Below are 24,183 nucleotides of genomic sequence, written 5' to 3' on the forward strand. Positions count from 1 at the left end.
ATACAAAGATGCGAGAAACAACTACACGGCAGTGAGGAGAGAGGCAGAAAGAAATTTTGAAAAAGGGATTGCAGACAAATGTAGAACATAACCAGATCTATTCTATAAATTCATAAACAACAAATTGCAGGTAAAGGATAATATTCAGAGGTTGAAAATGGGAAATAGATTCACGGAAATTGAAAAGGAAATGTGTGAAACATTAAACGAAAAGTTCCAAAGTGTGTTTGTACAAAATGAAATCTTCAGAGAACCAGACACAATAAGAATTCCAGAGAACAACATAGAGCACATAGAGGTGACTAGAGACGAAGTGGAAAAAATGCTCAAGAAGCTAAATAAGAACAAGGCAGTTGGTCCAGATGGAGCTTCACCATGGGTTCTGAGAGAATGTGCACCTGAGCTCAGCATTCCATTTCAACTGATTTTTCAGGCATTCCTGTGTACAGGAGTTGTACCTGATGTGTGAAAAAAGGCTAACATAGTTCCAATCTACAAAAGTGGAAGCAGGGAAGACCCCCTTAAATATAGACCGGTATCATTGACAAGTGAAATAGTCAAAATATTGGAAAAAATAATTAAACTTAAATGGGTAGAACACCTGGAGAGAAAAGATATAATATCAGACAGATAGTATGGTTTTCAATCTGAAAGATCCTGTGTATCGAATTTACTCAGTTTCTATGATCAAGCCACAGAGATATTACAGGAAAGAGATGGTTGGGTTGACTGCATCTGTCTGGACCTAAAAAAGGCTTTCGACAGAGTTCCACATAATCTTTAATGAGTCACTTATGTCGGGAGAATTGCCCAGCTGCTGGAAGGAGGCAAATGTCGTACCGATTTTCAAGAAAGGTGATAGGGAGGAGGCACTTAACTACAGACCCGTATCACTGACAAGCATTTCCTGCAAAATACCTGAAAGAATGATTAGGCTAAGACTTGTTGAGCACCTGGAGAGCATTGGGCTTGTAAACAAGCACCAACATGGGTTCTGGACAGGGAAATCATGCCTAACAAACCTTTTAGAATTCTATGATAAAGTAACAAGGATAAGGCAGGACAGAGAAGGCTGGGCAGACTGCATATTTCTTGACTGCTAAAAGGCCTTTGATACAGTACCGCACATGAGACTGCTATACAAACTTGAGAGGCAGGCAGGAGTAAGCGGAAAGGCCCTAGTATGGGTGAAAAACTACCTAACAGGAAGGAGCCAGAGGGTAATGGTAAGGGGCGAGAAGTCGGACTGGCGAACAGTAACGAGTGGAGTACCTCAAGGATCGGTGCTGGGACCAATCCTCTTTCTAATTTACGTAAATGATATGTTTACAGGAGTGGAATCCTACATCTCAATGTTTGCGGATGACGCAAAATTAATGAGAAGAGTTGTGACAGATGAGGATTGTAGGATCCTCCAAGAGGACTTAAACAGGTTGCAGAGATGGTCAGAAAATTGGCTACTGGAGTTCAACACGAGTAAATGTAAAGTTATGGAAATGGGATCAGGTGATAGGCAGCCAAAGGGACGGTACACAATGAAGGGGAACTGCCTACCTGTAACGATTCGAGAAAGAGACCTGGGAGTGGACGTAACACCTAATCTAACTCCTGAGGCACATATAAATAGGATAACGACAGCAGCGTACTCTACACTGGCGAAAATTAGAACTTCATTCAAAAACCTAAGTGAGGAGGCTTTTAGGGCGCTTTACACTGCCTACGTGAGACCAGTCTTAGAGTATGCCGCGCCATATGCTGGTTGAAGACATCATAAAAAGAAAGGTGAAACGCCATGCAACCTCTGAAGAGACAACCAACACAACACCTATACCCCCTATTAGACTATTTTACAGGAACTTCTTTTCCACAGCTAATTAAACGGAGGAAAGGGTCCTGAAAGATATTGTTAATAGAAACGTTATCCCTACAGACAAAAATCAGAAGATACAATTGACAATTTACTATAAAACCAAAATAACGGCCAGCCTACTCATAAGAAACTCTCCAGACACAAAGAAGAACGCCTTAAAAGAGACCAATGTCGTCTATGCCTTCAAATGCCCACTTGGGGACTGTAAGCCTCAAAGAACTCAGTATATAGGCAAGACAACATCTCTTTCCAGGCGATTACCAATGCATAAGCAACAGGGCTCCATTAAGGAACATATAATCTCTTCCCACAATCAGACCATCACCAGAGAAGTCTTAACAAACGACACAAATCATCGATAGATACAGCGATAGCAGGCGGCTTGACATCTGCGAGGCACTACACATCAAGAAGTCAACACCAGCAATCAACAGCCAATTAATGCACAACTATATTCTACCCACTTCAAGACTCCGTACCAATATAGAAGCATCAAGAGGAAGTATGGGCCAATAGGCCCTTTGCAGTTACTTCCATTCTTATGCTCTCATATATCCAATTAATACCCATTGTTCCGTGTTCTGTCTTGCGTTTGACACAAGTTTGTTCACAACATCCAAAACTGTTGTACCATATCACCTCACCCAAATGCGAGTATAAAAGCAAATGGCGTGTTTACAGGTCACAGTTGTGTGTGTGTAAACTAAAGTCTTTGAAAATGTAATAAGTTATTACGAAACACGTTCAAGCGTCGCGTCAGACTAGAAAAAAAATGAATTTTGGAGAATTGATTTTTCAATTACCATCAACAGTGAAACGAAATATAAGAAATATTGAGAAAATTCGTGTTAGAATTATTAATCTTACTTTTTCGGTCATATTTAACAACATATGTTTACAAGAAAGACTGCTACCAAAATATACTAATATATATATATATATATATATATATATATATATATATATATATATATATATATATATATATATATATATATGTTTCATTGAATATGACCGCATATTCTGTATTTATTATTTTCTGGTTTAGGGCTTCTATCCCTCTAACTATTTTCTTAGCATCAGGGCTTAATTGAAATAGGAGTTCTCCAAAACTCATTTTCGTACTTTTAAGGTGAAGAAAAGAAGTGATTTACTATAGAGTGTATTACACTTATTTGCATAATTTACACGACGTTTCGAACCTCCATGGTTCATTCTCAAGTGAACAGATCTTACAATACTAGTTGATTTTATACCCGCATTAGGTCAGGTGATAATACAATGAAGGTGAAAACATGGGGGGATACATAAGGGATAAACATAGGGGCTGCAGAAGGCTTATTGGCCCATACGAGGCATCTCCTATCTAAACACAAAGATTAATCCAGTGTAATTGGCCTGTTATGTTGGACATTGTCTTCTGTGTTGGCATCGATATGTTCTTGTCTTGTCCTTACTCTCATGGTGGGTAGAGTAAATAGTTCCGTGATTTGGGTGTTCATGGTAGGTCGCTCTATTCTTATGTGAATTGCCTCAAGAATTATAGATAGAAGCCCTAAACCAGAAAATAATAAATACAGAATATGCGGTCATATTCAATGAAACATGTTTGAAAGAAAACCTGCTGCCAGTATACACCAATATATATATATATATATATATATATATATATATATATATATATATATATATATATATATATATATATATATATATATATATATATATATATATATATATATATATATCCTGGAGAGAGAGAGAGAGAGAGAGAGAGAGAGAGAGAGAGAGAGAGAGAGAGAGAGAGAGAGAGAGAGAGAGAGAGAGAGAGAGAGAGAGAGAGAGAGAGAGAGAGAGAGAGAGAGACAGCAGACCAAGCCACACTGAAGACAGCAGTAACAAGCAGGACATAATGACATACTAAGAGTTCAAAGGTTATTTACCAAGTAAACAAAGCATCCAAGACCCAAGCGAGGAACAGTTGAAGGAAAGGTTCATGTGTGTGACCCAGAAACACAGAGATGAAAGGACATGTTTGCAACCCTGAGAAACAGAGATGACAGAGAACATGTCTTATGTGTTAGAGATGTAAAGACATAAAATGGGTTATATCAAGAAGTTACTGAAACAAACTCGGTTCACAATTATACATGTAAATTGGCCTTAAAGACGGAGAGCACCATTTAAATAGTATAGTTGGACCTTGCGGGGTCGAACAGGTCCACAGAGTAGTTAATAGATGGAATGCATTAGGCAGTGATGTGGTGGAGGCTGACTCCATACACAGTTTGAAATGTAGATATGATAGAGCCCAGTAGGCTCAGGAACCTGTACACCAGTTGATTGACAGTTGAGAGGCGGGACCAAAGAGCCAGAGCTCAACCCCCACAAGCAGAACTAGGCGAGTACACAGGGCGGAGCGTGCCTGCAGGCACACTCACACTAATACAAGTAATAGAACCTGTGTTACACCAATACTGGATTATAAGGGGTCCCTTCTTCCAGCAAGAGGTGGTACTCCCTTTATATAATATTAACTTCTATGCGAGAACAAACCAATTCTTAATACACAGTATCGGAAAATTGATGAATGCATCTGGGGAGGACGGCCGCTGCTTTAACGAGCCTGGCCTGCGGGAGGATTTTAAACGCTTCACCCATGTACTAGAAATGCAAATAATTGACATTAGAACCTAAATACTTAAATCTAACCTATGGCTAAATTTAACATTCTATTATATAGAAATATTAATTGTTATATGCACAAAAATCCGACTTTGAATTCACAGTATGTTAATGGTGAATACGTGTTTGAGGGACGTTGCTGCTTAGAGAAGCTTAGTCTGCGGTAGGTTGACCCGGCCGACCCCACCCCCCCCCCCCCTTCCTCATGGTGGTGGTGTGTGCCCAACCAGCTCTGCCACTAGTGCCTACGTATTAGTGACTGTAGGGAAGTGAGCTCTAGCTCTTTATGCCCAGCCAACTATGCTTATAATTTAACTATTCTTGCATTCAAAATCTGTCAAGTCTGGCTTTAAAGTTGTGGATGGAGGTGGCTTCCACAACTTTTAGTCTCTGTGTCTTCCTTCTGTCTTCTCAATGTCAAGGTATATTGACCTTCCAGTCGCGAGTACTCGATTGATTTTGCTGTTTCCCTGCGGTTGGTCGCCCCACCTGCTTGATCAACACCAAAACGTATGTAGGTCTCAGTCAGGGTGGATACACATGTGTAGTCCCACACCAGCTGTTTGCTGGCCCCTCTTCCAGGTGTATATTGTGATGCCATCTGGGCGAAGTGCGGGGTCATCCTGGTTTTGGCCTCCTAGGATGCGAGGTTCTCTGTCTGCTGGGCACTGAGCTAAAACAAGGCTCCTCTTGATGATGTCATTGACCTCGTAGTGTCTTGCATGCCAGCCCTTGGATTTTCTGCAGTGCAATCCATGCAGTCCATATTGTCTGCTTCCACCCTGTTGCAAATACACTTGTATTCAGTGTGAATTGGGGCACCAAGGCGGAGGAACACTGCTACACGAAGGGATTCTGGATCTAGACGCGTGCCAATTGCCGACATGGGTACTGCCAGGAGGAAGTCTCCTGCATGGGGGGCACGCACTGCTCTGAGGCGGGCTTTCTCCTTGTCTGATGTCTGATGCCATGCGCTGAGCATGGCATCAGCTATTTTTTCCACTAGCGGGTGGTCCCAGCTGGACTGTATGTTTTTTTGTTGGATCTGTGATGGGTGCTGAGGCTGCAAGAGCATCCCACTGATTTGAACATTCAGTGAAAGCAGGATCGTGTATCCCTGCTGAATCACTCAGGGGTTCTGGAAGGATATCTCTTACGAGGTCGTTGGATACATGGGAGGAGGAAAGGAAGGCTGTTAGAGCAATCTGGGGGGCTGTGCGGACACCAAGGCCGCCGAGTCTTACAGGGAGGGTTGCTTGCTCCCATTGAGAGTCGTCTAACGGAGGGTTCAGAACTTTCACCAGCAAGGACCTCAGAAGGGTGTCATACACATTTAATCTGGGGCTTTTGTAGGATGGAGAACACCTCAGACAGTAAGTCAACTTAGGCAGAGATAAACATCTTGTGAGGAAGAGGAAGAAAGCATCATGGGCATTAATCTTGCCTTTAGTGGGCCAGCCAGAGAGGCTTAGGGCCCGCGCAGGAATATCCCTGCAAAAAAAAAAAAAAATCAATCTTGCCAATCCTGTCCAGCATTCTCCTCAGGTCAGTGATTTTTGCATCCAGGACCTCCTCGATTGCTTGCGTTGTCAAGCCACCTGACAGCACCCCAGGAGGGTGCAGTCAGGTGGCTTGACAACAAAAATGCTTGGAAGGAGAGCTTTTATTTGCCCAGAGATGTTTCGGTTGCAGGAGACTATTTCACATTAGGATGCATTGAGAATGAGGCCCAAGCCTGCTCCTTGCTCTTGGATTTTTCTTATATCCTTCAAAATGGTATCTGGGGTTCCGGCGAGAGTGCCATCATCCAGGTACTAGATGTTTAGCTTGTTTGTCAGACTATCAGTGACCTCTTTGATAGCTACACAGAGAAGGAGGGAGGCTAAGGGATCACCTTTAAAATTTTGCTCCGAAGGGCAAGTTTATTGGGCAGCGCCACTCATCTTGTGAGTGGACACACCGCCATAGAAGCATGTACAACACTCCCCAATAGGAAGAATTGTTCATCCGATCACTTGTACCCAGACACAGCTGTGATGTGCTTAACTGTCTCAAGTAAGTAAGTAATTATCAAAAGAAGGCACCAAACCGGGAAGGCTATGTAGCACCATCAAATACGCAAAATAATCAGAGGGCGCTAAATATCACCAAGGATGCCAATACGAGAACAAAAACGCATAAGGCGAACGATATCAAAAGTATCCGAGTCACCAAGAATTCTATCGAGGGACAGGTGACCGCGAGGGGCGGTCGGAAAGCAAGACACACGCTCGTCCTGGAAGTCAGGACATTCAAGAAGGACATGCACGACCGTAAGAGGGACAATGCAACTAGGACAATAAGGAGCAGGGCGGCGCTCCATCAAGTGACCATGGGTTAAGCGAGTATGGCCAATACGCAACCTCGCCAGAGCTGTTTCCCACCGCCGGTTACGGTGGAAGGAGGACGGCCACGAGGAAACACAACATTTAAGAGTACGTAGCTTGTTACCAGTAACAGACAACCAAGAAGCCTGCCAACGGGTAAGGACTGAGGAATGGATAACCGGGTAAAAGTCGGAATACGGAATGCCTTTACGAGAGATGGGACAAGAGCGGACAGCTTCCTTAGCGGCAGCATCCGCACGCTCATTTAAAGACACGCCAATATGGCTGGGAACCCAACAAAACTCAACCGACTTAAATTTACTGTGAACGAGAAACAGCCAATGCTGGATCTCGACAACTACTGGATGAACTGGATTAAAGGACCCGAGAGCCATGAGGGCACTACGAGAGTCAACAACAACCACAAAGGAAGACTGACAACGAGAAAGCAGGAGACGAAGAGCATAGAGAATAGCATAAAGTTCCGCTGTAAAGATGCTAGTCTCCGGAGGCAAGCGACACATATAAGTGCGATCAGGAAAAACAACAGAGTAGCCAACACCGTCCGCTGACTTAGACCCATCGGTGAAGACAGAAACGGAGCGGGAGTGAGAAGAAAAGTGCTCGAGGAAAAGGCGTTTTAGAACCGTAGGAGGGGTAAAAGCTTTAGTGATACGAGTCAAGGAAGTACAAAACCGCGGAAGAGGGACCCTCCACGGGGGCAAAGAAGGAACAACACGAGGAGAAACATCAGAAATACGAACGGAAAGAGAATCCTGTAGGCGAGATAACCGGACAGAAAGAGGGAGGTGGTGAAGAGGAACAGGAACCGCAGGAGGGGTAAAAGTTAAAGCACGACAGAGGCGAGAGGAAGGATGTTGCAAGGACCGCGCAAGATAGCGAAGACAGTAGCGATCACGGCGGTCCTGGAGAGACAGGAAGCCAGTGTCAACATACAAGCTAAGGACGGGAGTCGAACGAAAGGCACCAGAACTGAGGCGCAACCCAGTATGGTGCAAAGCATCAAGACGGCGAAGAGTAGAAGGAGAAGCAGACGAGTAAGCAGGGCAACCATAATCGAGCTTAGACAGGACGAGAGAGGAATGTAAAGCAAGGAGAGTGCGCCTATCTGCCCCCCAAGAAGTATGGGACAAGACCCGAAGGAGGGTAAGGGCCTTAGAGCACTCAACACGGAGGTAAGAGATATGGGGAGACCAAGACAAACGAGTGTCAAGGAATAACCCCAAAAGCTTCGCGGAATCTTTGTATTCAAGGGGATGACCATAAAGCGACAAAGAGGGACGAAGAACAACCCGTTTCCGCGTAAAAGTCATGGCACAAGTCTTAGAAGTAGAGAACTTGAAGCCATGACCTGTGGCCCAAGACGACACGGCATCAATTGCAAGTTGAAGCCGGCGTTGAAGGAGAGGCGAATCATCACCCTGACAACAAAGGGTAAGATCATCGACATAGAGAGCGGAGAAGACACCAGAAGGAAGAGAGGAAAGAAGACCATTGAGGGCAACCAGAAAAAGAGTAGTGCTCAGAACACTACCCTGGGGCACACCTTCGTATTGCTGAAAAGAGGGAGACAGAGCGGTACCAAGGCGCACCCGAAAGGAACGACGAGAGAGGAAGCTGCGGAGAAAGAGAGGGAGATGACCACGAAGGCCAAAAGAATGAAGTTGAGATAGGATATGATAACGCCAAGTGGTGTCGTAAGCCTTTTCTAGGTCAAAAAGGACGGCAACAACGGAGGTCTTCGCAGCAAAAGCAGTACGAATATAGACCTCCAAGTTCACCAGGACATCTGTCGTGCTGCGGCACTTGCGGAAACCAAATTGAGAAGGGGAGAGGAGGTGATGGTGTTCCAGGAACCACATCAGACGAACGTTAACCATACGTTCAAAGAGTTTGCAGACACAACTTGTGAGAGCAATAGGGCGAAAGTCCTTAGGGGAAGTACCCAGAGACCCCGGTTTGCGAACAGGGAGGACAACGGCATCGAGCCAGTCCTCAGGGACTGACGACGACTCCCAGATCCGATTATACAGACTCAGTAAATACTGAGACGTGCTCGGAGGGAGATGGCGAAGCATCTCATAATGAATACCATCGGAGCCCGCCGCCGTAGAACCGCAGAGGGCCAGGGCAGAACGAAGTTCAGAGAGAGAGAAGGGATCATTATAGGGAAGCTGAAGATGAGTGCAGAAATCTAAAGGACGAGACTCAAGGACAGGTTTACGAAGAAGGAAAGATTGGGGAAGATGAAGACCAAAGCTAACAGAAGAAAAGTGGGAACCCAGTTCGGAAGCGACCTGCAACGGGTCCGCCACAAGAGTATCATGGAGGTGAAGGACCGGTGAAACATCGGGAACGAACTTACCCGCTATCTTGCGGATACGCTTCCAGATCTGGGCCAGAGGGGTTTCGGACGTAATTGTCGAGACATAAGATGCCCAACATTCACGTTTAGCCGTACGGATGGCCCTACGGGCCACCGCACTCGCTTTCCGAAAGAAAAGAAAAGAATCGGTCGTCTGCCTACGGCGGTGCTTCTTCCAGGCTGCACGCTTACAGCGGACAGCCCGAGCACAGTCCGCATTCCACCAGGGAACGCACTTCCGTGGACCCCGAGAGGAAGAGCGAGGAATAGAGCGGAGGGCAGCGTCGAAGACAGCGTCATGAAAAAGGAGGAGAGCGCGAGAGAGGGGCAGAAGGGAGAGGTCAGAGAGAGTAGCACTGAGGGAAAATAGGGTCCAGTCCGCCTTAGCAAACTGCCACCTAGGGAAAGAGAGGGAAGGGCGAAAAGAGAAAAAGGAAACAAGGATGGGGAAATGATCACTTCCATGGAGGTCATCAAGAACCTGCCACGTGAAATCTAAGTAAAGAGAAGAAGAGCAGAGAGAAAGATCAAGACAAGAAAGGGTGCGAGTTCGAGAGTCCAAATGAGTGGGCTCACCAGAATTCAGAAGAGACAGGGAAGAAGAGAGGAGAAACGGCTCAAGGAGGCGACCCCGGGTATTCGTCAGAACGTCACCCCAAAGAGAATGACGACAATTGAAGTCACCCAGCAGGAGCACAGGCTCCGGCAAGGAGTCTAGGAGGTGTTTCAAATCAGGAAGAGAGAGCGGGACACTCGGGGGGGAGATAAATGGAACAAACTGTGTACCATTTCCCCACAAAGATACGAGCAGCAGAACAATGGAGAGGCGAAGGAAAAAGTAAAGGAACAAAGGGAACATCTGCACGAATCAAGAGAGCAGAAGAATTAGAAGCCCCAGCAATGGCTGGGGGGGGGAGAGAAAGGAATAGCCACGAAAACGACCAGGACGAGCACCAAGCATTGGCTCCTGGAGACAGACACAAAGGGGCGAAAACCGCGAAATCAGAAGTTGGAGTTCGAGGAAATTGGCGTAATAACCTCGAACGTTCCATTGAAGAATGGACAACGACGAGAAGAGAAAGGACAAAAACAGAGAACAAGGAAGAAACAAAGGCGAAAGAGCAACAGAGCACGTTAAAGAATATCAGGGTCGGGATCAGGGTCAGCAAAGTCAGGGTTAGGGGGCATGGGTAAACTGAGCAAAGACGGAGGGAAGGAAACGGGAGAACAGATCAGAGGTGGGCGGGCGGGGTCCGGAGGAGGAGGAGGAAGAGGAGGAGACAACGGAGAGGAGCAGTCAAGGACAGCAGTAGGAAGAGGGGGAGTAGGAAGAGGGGGAGTAGGAAGAGGGGGAGTAGAAAGAGGGGAGCGCACCCCAGCAAGAGCAGCAACCGAAAGGGAAGCAGGGGCCAAAGAAACCTCCATAGCAGGAACAGGGGGCGCAACCACTGAAACGGGAGGGGAAGGAGCAACAGAGCCAGAAGTAGGAGCTAAGGAAGAAAGCGAAGCCTTCTTACCCGCCGGGGAAGAGGAAGGAGAGGAGCCAGGCTTACGCTTCTGACTTAAAGAGACAGGTGTCCCAGCAACTACGTACCGGGCAACGGATTCCAGTGTCTCAACAGGAGAAGCCGAACGAGAGCACACACGACGGCCGTTAGGAGAGCGATGGACATCCGCCTGCACCGACAGGCGGCGGGGAGAGCCGATAGATGGAGGAAGAGGATGGGAAGGAGGATCGGAGGGGGACGAGGAAGAAGACACAGGAGACATGACAGACCGGGTTGAAAGAAGGGGAACCCCAGACAGAGGACCAGGAGGGGGAACCCCTCGGGAAAGAACTCAAAGGAACAGAGGAGGGGGCAGTGGGCGTATCAGGGTCCAAGGCCCGGAAACGGTTGAGAGTCTGAGGAAGGGGGGAAGGACGAGGAGAGGAAGAGCGCAACACGCGAGCATAAGAGACGTTAGTATAAGGCGGGAGCCGGCGAACCTGGCGCCTCGCCTCAGGAAAAGACAAACGCTCCCGGTGCTTCAGGTTAAGGACGGCCGCCTCAAGCTTGTAATGGACACAGGCACGGGAGAACGTAGGATGGGCCTCACCGCAGTTGAGGCAGCGAGCTTGGGGAGAAGTGCACTCCGACTTAGAGTGACCTTCACTCCCACACAAAGGACAGAGAGAGACAGTCCCAGAGCAGCGGAGGGCACCATGCCCAAACCTCCAGCACTTATTACAAAGTCGAGGAGAAGGAATATACTCCTGGACAGAGCACCTAGCACCAGCAAGAATGACAGAGGATGGAAGGGTCCTACCATCAAAGGTGATCTTCACAACGCGAAGGGGTTGACGGCGACGACCACGAGGGGGACGAGTAAACGAGTCAACCTGGAGGACAGAATGGCCTTGGGCATCAAGGATATGCCGAATATCATCGTGGCAATCCTGCAGATTCCGAACACCGGTTGCAACATGGGGTGGGAGGAGAATAGTGCCAACACTGGAATTCATCTGAACGTTCTTGGAGACCCGAACAGGGATCTCGCCAAGGCAAGATAAGGCAGCCAAGCGGGAAGCCGCATCCTGAGAAGGAGCAGCAACGACACGTGTACCGAGACGAGTGGGGTTGAAAGTAACACACGCATCCACGGAATCTACAAGATGCCGATGGAGGGAGAAATCGTCAGGAGGCGCAGAATCAAGAGGGAGGAGATCAAAGTATTTGGCCCATGAAGCAGGACCAAACAAGGCCTGATACGCATCAGCACGGGAAGGAATCGAGCGAGTGCGGTTGGGGCGCGAACGGCGTTGAGAACCCCTAGAGAGAGAGGGGTCAAAAGGCGCAGTAGTCACAACGAAAGACTTAGCCACACCAGGGGACGAAGTGGTCACCACCGGGGGCTGGAGGCTCGACCCAACCTCAGAGGAGGGAGGGGAGCTGGGGGAAGAAGTCAGGACGGTCAAAGGAGGAGCAAGGTCGGGGCCCAACGCAGCGGGAGCTACAGAGCCTGGTCTTCCAATACAGGCCGACTCGGGGGCTTGGTCGCCCACCCCACGAGCCTGAGAGGGTACAACGGAAACATTCAACGACATAGAGACGAAAAGTGACAAATTCATCCACGAATGTGCCCCCATACCCACCATGGAGCCACAATTAGAGGCAGGACACCCAACAGGAAGCTATCGCTGATCATGCCGGGGCCCCCTAGGGGTGCGTCGTGAGTATACGCCCCACAAACGCCACCTTAAGAACCGTCAGTCCGTCGAGATCGGGTTCAGCGACGAAAGGGGGATTGACAATAAAAGGTTCCCCTCGCTCGAGACGTCGGGTACTACAGTTCTACGGGTGCAAGAGTATGCCTCCTCAAGCACCCGGGCGTCAAAATAGAAGAAGTCCAAAGAAATAATCCAAAACAAGCAAAAGGTCGGCAGGAAACGACAAGCAGATAGGAGAAGAGGGGGGAGAAAAACGAAACATAAGGAAAAGGAAAAGCGATCCGGCACAATTGGAGAAGACAGCAGCAGGAGTGCAAGGCCAGAAAAGGACAGAGGACTGCCCAACGGAGCATCACACTCCGGCAGCCGTCCACCAAGCCCCCTCACGACGCCAACGGGCCGGAAGGGGAGGGGGTTAACTGTCTCAAGTGAACAGTTTATGAAACAATAAAATTAACATCTTTCAACCCTTAAAATCTTACGTTATCTTGCGAGTGCAAAATGGGGGAATCTTTCAAGAATAGTCTCTATATTTGACAAATAGTGTTTTCCTAACTCAAACAATGTGGGATTTATTATTTTACATATATTTCTAATGTCTCTCAGATGTTCACATTCTCTCAGGTAGTGGTCAAGGCGGTGTCCATCACTCTCATCGCAGATTCTGCAACTTCGCTCCTCAACTGTTGTTTCCATTCCGTATCTCTATGAATATTTGTATCCAAGAGAAATTCTTGCTATTGCTGATTCTCTCCCGCGGCCACCTCCTCTTCGTCCATAATGACTGGGATTGCCAGATGCAACCACATTGTACCAGCGTACAGATTCACTGACCTGTTCTTCTGTCCTCCTTTCCTCAGTTACCTTGTCACGGTGATATTGCCTGACAATACCTCTAATTTGTAGAAGAGTCTTGGGTATGAAGTACTCAATATGGTCTCCTTCAGTGCCTTCAGCAGCCAGCAAATCTGCTTGTTCATTTGCACAGATTCCAACATGGGAGGGGATCCACAGAAATTTGACGATTCTTCCCTGATTGATTAGTACTCTCTCCGCTCTCCTGATCTCAGCGACTATCGCAAGATTTTCTGCCCGATTTTTAGTAAGGCTTTGTAGCGCTGCTTTAGAGTCAATGCAGTTCACTGCACCGTTAATGCTTCGTTCAAGGAATCTTAACGCCATAACAATGGCAGTTAGCTCTGCTTGTGTTGAAGAGGCATATTTCTCAATACGGGCTTTTCCTTCATACCCGCGTTGTAAGGCATTATTCCTAATTACAGTGTATGCTGCACCAGCCCTGCCATTGACAGGGCTAGATGACCCATCAGTGTAGATTTGATCTAACTCATTTCCGGCTTCTTTATAGATTTCCTCCAGATAATTGTGCCTCATTTCTGCGGTGTTGTGTGTAGCTGAGGAAGTCTTGGTTGTAGGGTTGATATAAAGCCATTGCTTGGTTACTGACTTTAATACTTATACTGATACATGACTAGCAGCGTCCAAGCTTGGCGGGCGTCCTGTGCGCTCTCTGTTGTTTACATACGGCTGGCGTATGAAACGCAGCACATACAAACGGATGGTACCGTTTGCTACGAACATGATATCCTTCCTTTTCTTTATAAAAAATGAATACAGGATATCTACCATTCTTATATCACAAGGTAAACTTATTAACACAAAGAAAGTTATTAACATATCAAAAGATGTTGCATACATTTTACATTAATTAATCACACAGAATTTAAACAACTTAATCTTTACCACACAGGATATCAATGTTAAAAATACATATGCAATGTTAAACAAAATAATTAATAATTGGTGGTTTCGGTTTGCCCGAAACACTCTGTGTACTAGTGGCTTTAGGTATTGTGTGTACTTCCTCTATCTTTAAATCTAACAGAATGTTTGTACTGTAACTCTGCAACTATGTATGTACTGTTCCTAAATCAATTATTATTATTATTATTATTATTATTATTATTATTATTATTTTTATTATTATAAAAATGACAAACTGTAATACAAAGTTACAAAATATTGAATGAGAGATCTGCATTATTCAAACAATATTAAATTTAGTTCAGCATAACAAGTAAATACTTTGTATTACATAGGAACACAATTAATCATCAAATCGTGTAGGGCGTTTAACATGACGTTTAGGACGAGAGTCCCCAAATACAATAATATTCCTTGATGAATTGTTTATTGAGTTATAACTCATTTTTTCTTTTTCTTTTGCACGACTTTGCACTTCATCATTTTCTACACTAGTTGGAATCACTTTGAAATAAGCCATATTACGCGCTATACTATGATCTCTATTACTAGCTGTTACCATAGTTCCTCTTACACTAATCACTTTATATGGTTTTGTATCATACGGCATATCTAGCTTTCTCTCTTTTTTCTTTTTAACGAGAACAGTATCACCAACCTTTATGAATTGTTCCTTTGCACGTTGATCATGAGCAATTTTCATTTTGCCCTTGGCTAGTGCATCCTTCTGAGCGAGACGTTTATCCGTTACCTCGGCTGGCATGACGGGTAGTGTGATTCTCATAGGACGTCCAAATAAGAGTTCGCCAGGCGACTTGCCCAGTGTTCCATGTGGTGTTGCACGGTAGTTCCTGAGAAAAGCATACATAGCTTGTTTCCAGGATCGTCCTTCGGCATGAGCACAGCGTACCGCTTTCATGAGAGGTTGCATGAATCTCTCGACTTCTCCATTTGCTTGAGGATGTAGTGGCATCACACGGCGGTGTTTGAATCCAATATGCTCAGCAAAGTTGACGAAGTCTTGTCCATTGAATGGCGGTCCATTGTCCGTCTTGACAACTCAGGAATGCCAAAATTTGAAAAGATCTTGTCGAGTTTCGGGATGACGGCCTTTGCAGATGTGGAAGTGATGATTTCTACTTCTGGATAACGTGAGTGATCATCAATGACTGCCATCAAGTACTCTCCAGTTGGTAGCGGTCCGCAGAAGTCCATCGATACTTCCGTCCATGGTGCAGCAGGTAGTGGTGAAGGTTGTAGAGGTGTTGGTCTTGAAGTATCCACTGCAGCTTGGCAAAGGACACAGGCATCATGCATGTCCTTTTCTTGACGATCAATGCCAGGAAATCATACCTTTTGCATGTGAGCTAGTGGTTTGGACTTTGGATTATTGAAGATGGTCTCCAACGGTTTGTGGTCAGTGACTATCGTGGTGAAGGGCGCACCAAGCAGATACACATTAAAGTGTTCACAGCCCCATACAAGAGCAAGAGCTTCCTTCTCTGTCTGACTGTATCGTTGCTCAACATCTGTGAGAAAACGGCTGGCGTAGGCAATTACTACTTTGGAATCTGGTTGACCAGGTTTGTGTTGGGCTAACACAGCACCTAAACCAACAGCACTAGCATCCACCGTTAACTCAGTGTCCATTGATGGATCAAAGTACGCAGCAGTCGCATTCTCTACTAGTGCATCTTTCACAGCATCAAATGCATTTTGCTCGATATCACTCCAGTACCATGATGAATTTTACTCCAGAAGTTCACGTAGAGGCTTGGTAATGGAAGCAAAATCTGGAATGAAGCGAGAAGAGTAATTTGCCATTCCCAGAAAACTATGTACTTCTGTGGACGTTGAAGGAGGTGCAGCATTCTTGATATCTGCAACTTTCTTAGGATCTGGAGACAGATCTTTATCACTAAGAACATGTCCAAAGAATTCAATTTTATGTTGATTGAACTCACACTTTGCTCGGCTTAGCGTCAGATTCTTTTCTCGTAAGCGTTGCAATGTTGCACGAAGAGCTTTGTCGTGTTCAGCTTGGGTCCGGCTACAAACTTAAATACTAATTGAGATTAGTATTTATGACTAAACTTAATACTAATTGAGATTAATGAATAAATTGTCTTGAAAGGGGGGAGGAGCATGACAGAAATCAGCAATTAATTAAGTTGGTCAACAAACAGTAGTGTTTCAAAATAGCAAGACATGGGTTGACATTTAGGGGGTAAAGCAGGTTACATGTAGTTTATTAGGTAGTACTTAATTTTTCTCTTGAACTGGTTGAGAGAGGTACAGCCTTTGACATGATTGGGAAGGTCATTCCACATTCTGGGTCCCTTGACTTGTAGAGCATTTCTAGTTTGGTTAAGGCGCACTCTTGGAATATCAAATAGGTATTTGTTTCTGGTGTGGTGCTCATGGGTTCTATTACATACAACCTTCTAGGAAGCGTTTAAAGTCAGGATTGGCATTACAGCTCAGAGTTTTAAATATATAGAGTACACAGGGAGCCGGTCGGCCGAGCGGACAGCACGCTGGACTTGTGATCCTGTGGTCCTGGGTTCGATCCCAGGCGCCGGCGAGAAACAATGGGCAGAGTTTCTTTCACCCTATACCCCTGTTACCTAACAGTAAAATAGGTACCTGGGTGTTAGTCAGCCATCACGGGCGGCTTCCTGGGGGTGGAGACCTGGTCGAGGACCGGGCCGCGGGGACACTAAAAAAAGCCCCGAAATCATCTCAAGATAACCTCAAGAAGATAACCACATGAGAGGATGTGCAGTGACTCTGTCTAACATATTCAAAGATTTAAGTAAGGGTACCGAGTGTTGTGTGGGGCCCAGTGTTTGATATTGTTTTAATTACAGCTTTGTGTTGAGTAATTAGAGGACGTAAATGATATTGGGTAGTAGAACCCCAAGCATAAATACCATAGTTGAGATAAGGACAGATGAGAGAGTAATAGAGCGTCACCAGGGCAGGGCGAAGAACATAATATCTGATCTTAGAAAAAATGCCAACAGTTTTAGAAACTTTTTTTGCTATACTTAGAATGTGTCCCTGTAAGTTCAGCTTGTTATCGATGAGGACACCAAGGAATTTACCATCTACTTTGTTACTGATTTGGATATTGTTTATTCTTAGATTAATTTGATCTGAGGATTTATTGCCAAACAAAATATAAAAAGTTTTGTCAATGTTAAGGGTGAGTTTGATGGCAGTTAGCCAGAGATGGACTTTATTTAGTTCAGTATTCACTGTGACATTTAGAGCAAGAGGGTCAGGACTGGAGAATATGAAGGTTGTGTCATCAGCAAATAAAATTAGTTTGAGGTGTTGAGAGGCATTTGGAAGGTCATTAATGTAGATGAGAAAGAGGAGAGGGCCAAGTATGGTGCCCTGTGGAACACCAATGTTGATGGGTAGGGTGGGAGAAATTGAATTATTCACAGAAACATACTGGAGCCTGTCAGTAAGGTAAGACTGAAGATATTGCAGGGCGTGATCTCTGACTCCATAATGTTGTAATTTAAGAAGAAGGTTTTGGTGGTTGACAGTGTCAAAAGCTTTACGCAGGTCCACAAATAACCCAACAGGAAACTCATTTTTATCAAGAGCTGTATGTATCAAGTTAATCATACTAATCAGTGCATCGTTAGTGCTTTTTTTGGGTCTGAAGCCATACTGGCAAGAGCTAAGTATATTGAGTTTGGCTAGATATGAGTATAGCTGCTTGTAGATTAGCTTTTCAAATATTTTTGACAAGGTTGGCAGAATTGATATAGGTCTGAAATTGTTGACATCAGTGAGATCACCACATTTGTGGACTGGGGTTACTCTCGTTTTTTTTTTAGAATATCCGAAAAGGTTTGGAGTTCAAGTGATTTGTTGTAGAGCAATGCAATGGCAGAAGCTAGAAATCTGGAGGCTTTTTGTAAATTAGAGTTGGTATCTCAGCAAGGGCACTTGACTTTGTTTTAAGGGAAAGGATTATCTCATTAACATCAGTGGCATTAGCGGGAGTTATGTACAGAGACTGGATAGTTACCTGTAAGGTAAACTAGGCTTCAAACAGATTATTGTCTGCTGAAATAAAGTTGAGAGAGGTATTGTTCCTCGCTCCTGCAGCAGGTTGTCTGTTGTTACTGCCCTGGGGGGAGGGGGGGGGGGCACCTAGACTCCTAGACAACGACCTAAATTTGCAGGATGTAGGTGGACAGTTCCATCAGCAACAAGACACACCCGTGTGTCACACACTCGACAGTTTCCACTTGGGTGTTCCCCCTCTTGGCTGGAAGGAGGCTGTGTGAAAGGCGCGACCTGCACCACGCCTGGATGTCCTGACGCCTGGCTGCCCACTGAGTGCACCCTCTCCTTCACGAATGGAGTGTAACAAGGTAAATTACCCTCCTGAGAAGTTGGGCATGGCCTGGGCACTGTCAGTGGGCAGGCTGGTGGTTGATGGGTGGCGGGGTTTGAGAAAGACCCAAAGTGCTGGTAGCGGGGTGGGGGAAGATGGCGGATGGGCTGTGTTGGGGGGCAGGGGAAATGGAGGGTGCACACGAGGGAGGCCGCCGTCTCACTTATTACACAATTTCAACACTGTTTACCAACCCGTCCTCGACTCAAGTCCATTACATCCAGCGGTCGACCCCACAGACGCATTCATAAATTTTAACTTCCTGTTCATTCAAAACAAGAATTTTCTCAAATATAAATTAATGTTATAATATATTAGCATATTGTGCATATATAGGCATAGGTTAGGTTAGGTTAGGTTAGGTTAGGTTAGGTTAGGTTAGGTTAGGTGTTTAGGTTCGGTTGGCGATTATTTGCATTTGTAGTACGTGGGTGAAGCATTTATAGCGTTGTGATTCGAACAAAACTCGTCAGTGAAGCACTTGTTCCGGAAGTGTTCGAACGAAATCAGTTGTGAGTCGTGTGTAAACCGCTTTTCATTCATAAACAGGGGGTTTGGCGGGTGCATGGAATCACGTTTGGGTCTTTGTTTGGAGGACGGGCTGCTTTATTGATGAGGACGGGTTGGCAGTTACAGAGGAGCGAGTCAAACAGAGGACGTCAGCAAAGCACTGCTTGAGAAAAGTTCAAACATCATCAGTTGTGAATCATGTGAAGGGTGTTTTTCAGTCATAAAGAGGGGGTTCGGCAGCCCGTCCTCCTAACGAAGACCCAAAAGTTATTCCATGCACCCGCCAAACCCCCCAGCTGTTTATGAATGAAAAACGGTTTACACGCGACTCACAACTGATTTCGTTCGAACACTTCCGGAACAAGTGCTTCACTGACGAGTTTTGTTCGAATCACAACGCTATAAATGCTTCACCCACGTACTACAAATGCAAATAATCACCAACAGAACCTAAACACCTAACCTAACCTATGGCTATCTATGCACAATATTCTAATATATTATAATATTAATTTATATTTGAGAACATTCCCGTTTTGAATGAACAGCATGTATACATTTATGAATGAGTCTGTGGGGTCGACCGCTGGATGTACTGGATTCGAGTCGAGGACGGGTTGTAGGTGGCTGGTTTAATGAGCATATTACCGTTGTTAATGAGGATGGTCTGGACATTACCTGACAATGGGTAAAGTAAATTAGTTTTTTATTCACAAACAAATTTTTGGCCAAAGTTGTGAGGGACAGCAGCACAGAAGACAAAAGTTAAAGATTTGCTTCATGAGGGTGTCGAAGCATCGAACCAAGGAGACCCCAGCTACTCCCTCCCTGTCTGCTGTGTTGACCACCGGGGCTGACCAAGAGGGACCACCACCACCCTCCCCACCTGCTGCTAACCACCGGGGCTAACCAAGAGGGACCACCACCACCCTCCCCACCTGCTGTTGACCACCCGGGCTGACCAAGGAACATCAAGACACGGACGCCATTACTGATGGAGCGCGCAGCAAGAACACGGAAGAAAACAACAGGTGGGTGACCTCGACACAGTACTGTGGCTCCCAACAGGTGGGTGACCTCGACACAGTACTGTGGCTCCCAACAGGTGGGTGACCTCGACACAGTACTGTGGCTCCCAACAGGTGGGTGACCTCGACACAGTACTGTGGCTCCCAACAGGTGGGTGACCTCGACACAGTACTGTGGCTCCCAACAGGTGGGTGACCTCGACACAGTACTGTGGCCCCCAACAGGTGGGTGACCTCGACACAGTACTGTGGCTCCCAACAGGTGGGTGACCTCGACACAGTACTGTGGCTCCCAACAGGTGGGTGACCTCGACACAGTACTGTGACCCCCAACAGGTGGGTGACCTCGACACAGTACTGTGACCCCCAACAGGCCGCGAGTACAAGTGCCTCATGGCAGCATGTGTAATATGTTCATTATCCAAATTTGTTTAAATTTAAATTAGGGAGAGGGGGAGGTGCTAGCGACGGGGTGGTGTTAGGGAGGGGGAGGTGCTAGCGACGGGGTGGTGTTAGGGAGGGGGAGGTGCTAGCGACGGGGTGGTGTTAGGGAGGGGGAGGTGCTAGCGACGGGGTGGTGTTAGGGAGGGGGAGGTGCTAGCGACGGGGTGGTGTTAGGGAGGGGGAGGTGCTAGCGACGGGGTGGTGTTAGGGAGGGGGAGGTGCTAGCGACGGGGTGGTGTTAGGGAGGGGGAGGTGCTAGCGACGGGGTGGTGTTAGGGAGGGGGAGGTGCTAGCGACGGGGTGGTGTTAGGGAGGGGGAGGTGCTAGCGACGGGGTGGTGTTAGGGAGGGGGAGGTGCTAGTGACGGGGTGGTGTTAGGGAGGGGGAGGTGCTAGCGACGGGGTGGTGTTAGGGAGGGGGCGGTGCTAGCGACGGGGGTGGTGTTAGGGAGGGGGAGGTGCTAGCGACGGGGGTGGTGTTAGGGAGGGGGAGGTGCTAGTGACGGGGTGGTGTTAGGGAGGGGGAGGTGCTAGTGACGGGGTGGTGTTAGGGAGGGGGAGGTGCTAGTGACGGGGTGGTGTTAGGGAGGGGGGGTGCTAGTGACGGGGTGGTGTTAGGGAGGGGGAGGTGTTAGGGAGGGGGAGGTGCTAGCGACGGGGTGGTGTTAGGGAGGGGGAGGTGCTAGCGACGGGGTGGTGTTAGGGAGGGGGAGGTGCTAGCGACGGGGTGGTGTTAGGGAGGGGGAGGTGTTAGGGAGGGGGAGGTGCTAGCGACGGGGTGGTGTTAGGAAGGGGGGAGGTGCTAGCGACGGGGTGGTGTTAGGAAGGGGGGAGGTGCTAGCGACGGGGTGGTGTTAGGGAGCGGGAGGTGCTAGTGACGGGGTGGTGTTAGGGAGGGGGAGGTGCTAGCGACGGGGTGGTGTTAGGGAGGGGGAGGTGCTAGCGACGGGGGTGGTGTTAGGAAGGGGGAGGTGCTAGCGACGGGGGTGGTGTTAGGAAAGGGGGAGGTGCTAGTGACGGGGTGGTGTTAGGGAGGGGGAGGTGCTAGTGACGGGGTGGTGTTAGGGAGGGGGAGGTGCTAGTGACGGGGTGGTGTTAGGGAGGGGGAGGTGCTAGCGACGGGGTGGTGTTAGGAAGGGGGGAGGTGCTAGTGACGGGGTGGTGTTAGGGAGGGGGAGGTGCTAGTGACGGGGTGGTTTAGGGAGGGGGGGAGGTGCTAGCGACGGGGTGGTGTTAGGGAGGGGGAGGTGCTAGTGACGGGGTGGTGTTAGGGAGGGGGGGAGGTGCTAGTGACGGGGTGGTTTTAGGGAGGGGGGAGGTGCTAGTGACGGGGTGGTGTTAGGGAGGGGGGGAGGTGCTAGTGACGGGGTGGTTTTAGGGAGGGGGCGGTGCTAGCGACGGGGTGGTGTTAGGGAAGGGGGGAGGTGCTAGCGACGGGGGTGGTGTTAGGGAGGGGGGAGGTGCTAGTGACGGGGTGGTGTTAGGGAGGGGGAGGTGCTAGTGACGGGGTGGTGTTAGGGAGGGGGCAGTGCTAGTGACGGGGTGGTGTTAGGGAGGGGGAGGTGCTAGTGACGGGGTGGTGTTAGGGAGGGGGAGGTGCTAGGGACGGGGTGGTGTTAGGGACGGGGTGGTGTTAGGGAGGGGGGGAGGTGCTAGTGACGGGGTGGTGTTAGGGAGGGGGAGGTGCTAGCGACGGGGGTGGTGTTAGGGAGGGGGAGGTGCTAGTGACGGGGTGGTGTTAGGGAGGGGGAGGTGCTAGTGACGGGGTGGTGTTAGGGAGGGGGAGGTGCTAGTTACGGGGTGGTGTTAGGGAGGGGGAGGTGCTAGTGACGGGGTGGTGTTAGGGAGGGGGAGGTGCTAGCGACGGGGTGGTGTTAGGGAGGGGGAGGTGCTAGTGACGGGGTGGTGTTAGGGAGGGGGAGGTGCTAGTGACGGGGTGGTGTTAGGGAGGGGGAGGTGCTAGCGACGGGGTGGTGTTAGGGAGGGGGGAGGTGCTAGCGACGGGGGTGGTGTTAGGGAGGGGGAGGTGCTAGCGACGGGGGTGGTGTTAGGGAGGGGGAGGTGCTAGCGACGGGGTGGTGTTAGGGAGGGGGAGGTGCTAGTGACGGGGTGGTGTTAGGGAGGGGGGGTGCTAGTGACAGGGTGGTGTTAGGGAGGGGGAGGTGTTAAGGAGGGGGAGGTGCTAGCGACGGGGTGGTGCTAGCGACGGGGTGGTGTTAGCGACGGGGTGGTGTTAGGGAGGGGGAGGTGTTAGGGAGGGGGAGGTGCTAGCGACGGGGTGGTGTTAGGAAGGGGGGAGGTGCTAGCGACGGGGTGGTGTTAGGAAGGGGGGAGGTGCTAGCGACGGGGTGGTGTTAGGGAGCGGGAGGTGCTAGTGACGGGGTGGTGTTAGGGAGGGGGGAGGTGCTAGTGACGGGGTGGTGTTAGGGAGGGGGAGGTGCTAGCGACGGGGTGGTGTTAGGGAGGGGGAGGTGCTAGCGACGGGGTGGTGTTAGGGAGGGGGGAGGTGCTAGTGACGGGGTGGTGTTAGGGAGGGGGAGGTGCTAGCGACGGGGGTGGTGTTAGGGAGGGGGGGAGGTGCTAGTGACGGGGGTGGTGTTAGGGAGGGGGAGGTGCTAGTGACGGGGTGGTGTTAGGGAGGGGGGAGGTGCTAGTGACGGGGTGGTGTTAGGGAGGGGGAGGTGCTAGCGACGGGGGTGGTGTTAGGGAGGGGGGGAGGTGCTAGTGACGGGGGTGGTGTTAGGGAGGGGGGAGGTGCTAGTGACGGGGTGGTGTTAGGGAGGGGGAGGTGCTAGCGACGGGGGTGGTGTTAGGGAGGGGGAGGTGCTAGTGACGGGGTGGTGTTAGGGGGGGGGGAGGTGCTAGCGACGGGGGTGGTGTTAGGAAGGGGGAGGTGCTAGTGACGGGGGTGGTGTTAGGGAGGTGCTAGTGACGGGGTGGTGTTAGGGAGGGGGAGGTGCTAGCGACGGGGTGGTGTTAGGAAGGGGGGGAGGTGCTAGTGACGGGGTGGTGTTAGGGAGGGGAGGTGCTAGCGACGGGGGTGGTGTTAGGGAGGGGGAGGTGCTAGCGACGGGGGTGGTGTTAGGGAGGGGGAGGTGCTAGTGACGGGGTGGTGTTAGGGAGGGGGAGGTGCTAGCGACGGGGGTGGTGTTAGGGAGGGGGAGGTGCTAGTGACGGGGTGGTGTTAGGGAGGGGGAGGTGCTAGTGACGGGGTGGTGTTAGGGAGGGGGAGGTGCTAGTGACGGGTGGTGGTGTTAGGGAGGGGGGAGGTGCTAGTGACGGGGTGGTGTTAGGGAGGGGGAGGTGCTAGCGACGGGGGTGGTGTTAGCGACGGGGGTGGTGTTAGGGAGGGGGAGGTGCTAGTGACGGGGTGGTGTTAGGGAGGGGGAGGTGCTAGTGACGGGGTGGTGTTAGGGAGGGGGAGGTGCTAGCGACGGGGGTGGTGTTAGGGAGGGGGGAGGTGCTAGCGACGGGGGTGGTGT

At 48.8% G+C, this 24,183-nt stretch overlaps 2 protein-coding genes across 3 annotated transcripts in view; one reads left to right on the top strand and one right to left on the bottom strand.

Moving 5' to 3' along the window:
• The window catches only part of LOC123745433 (choline transporter-like protein 1), a 218,860-nt gene that overhangs the window by 1,631 nt on the left and 193,046 nt on the right, over positions 1-24,183 (top strand). The window contains exon 1 of one of the 2 annotated variants that reach the window (XM_045726001.2): positions 20,059-20,261. The exons of the other annotated variant lie outside the window; for it this stretch is intronic. Within the exon in view, the coding sequence (XP_045581957.2) occupies positions 20,225-20,261 (37 nt within the window). The 5' untranslated portion in view covers positions 20,059-20,224. Of the gene's footprint in view, positions 1-20,058; positions 20,262-24,183 lie in introns of those variants that run through there. 2 annotated transcript variants of the gene reach the window in all.
• LOC138350206 (uncharacterized) lies at positions 16,047-16,627 on the bottom strand. The gene is made up of 2 exons (XM_069300554.1): positions 16,560-16,627; positions 16,047-16,347 (listed from the first exon to the last, which is right to left on the bottom strand). Exons 1-2 carry the CDS (start codon positions 16,625-16,627, stop codon positions 16,047-16,049), a joined length of 369 nt encoding a protein of 122 aa, XP_069156655.1.

This window comes from Procambarus clarkii, chromosome 44, assembly GCF_040958095.1.
Source record: "Procambarus clarkii isolate CNS0578487 chromosome 44, FALCON_Pclarkii_2.0, whole genome shotgun sequence".
In the NCBI taxonomy this organism is placed as follows: Eukaryota; Metazoa; Arthropoda; class Malacostraca; order Decapoda; family Cambaridae; genus Procambarus; species Procambarus clarkii.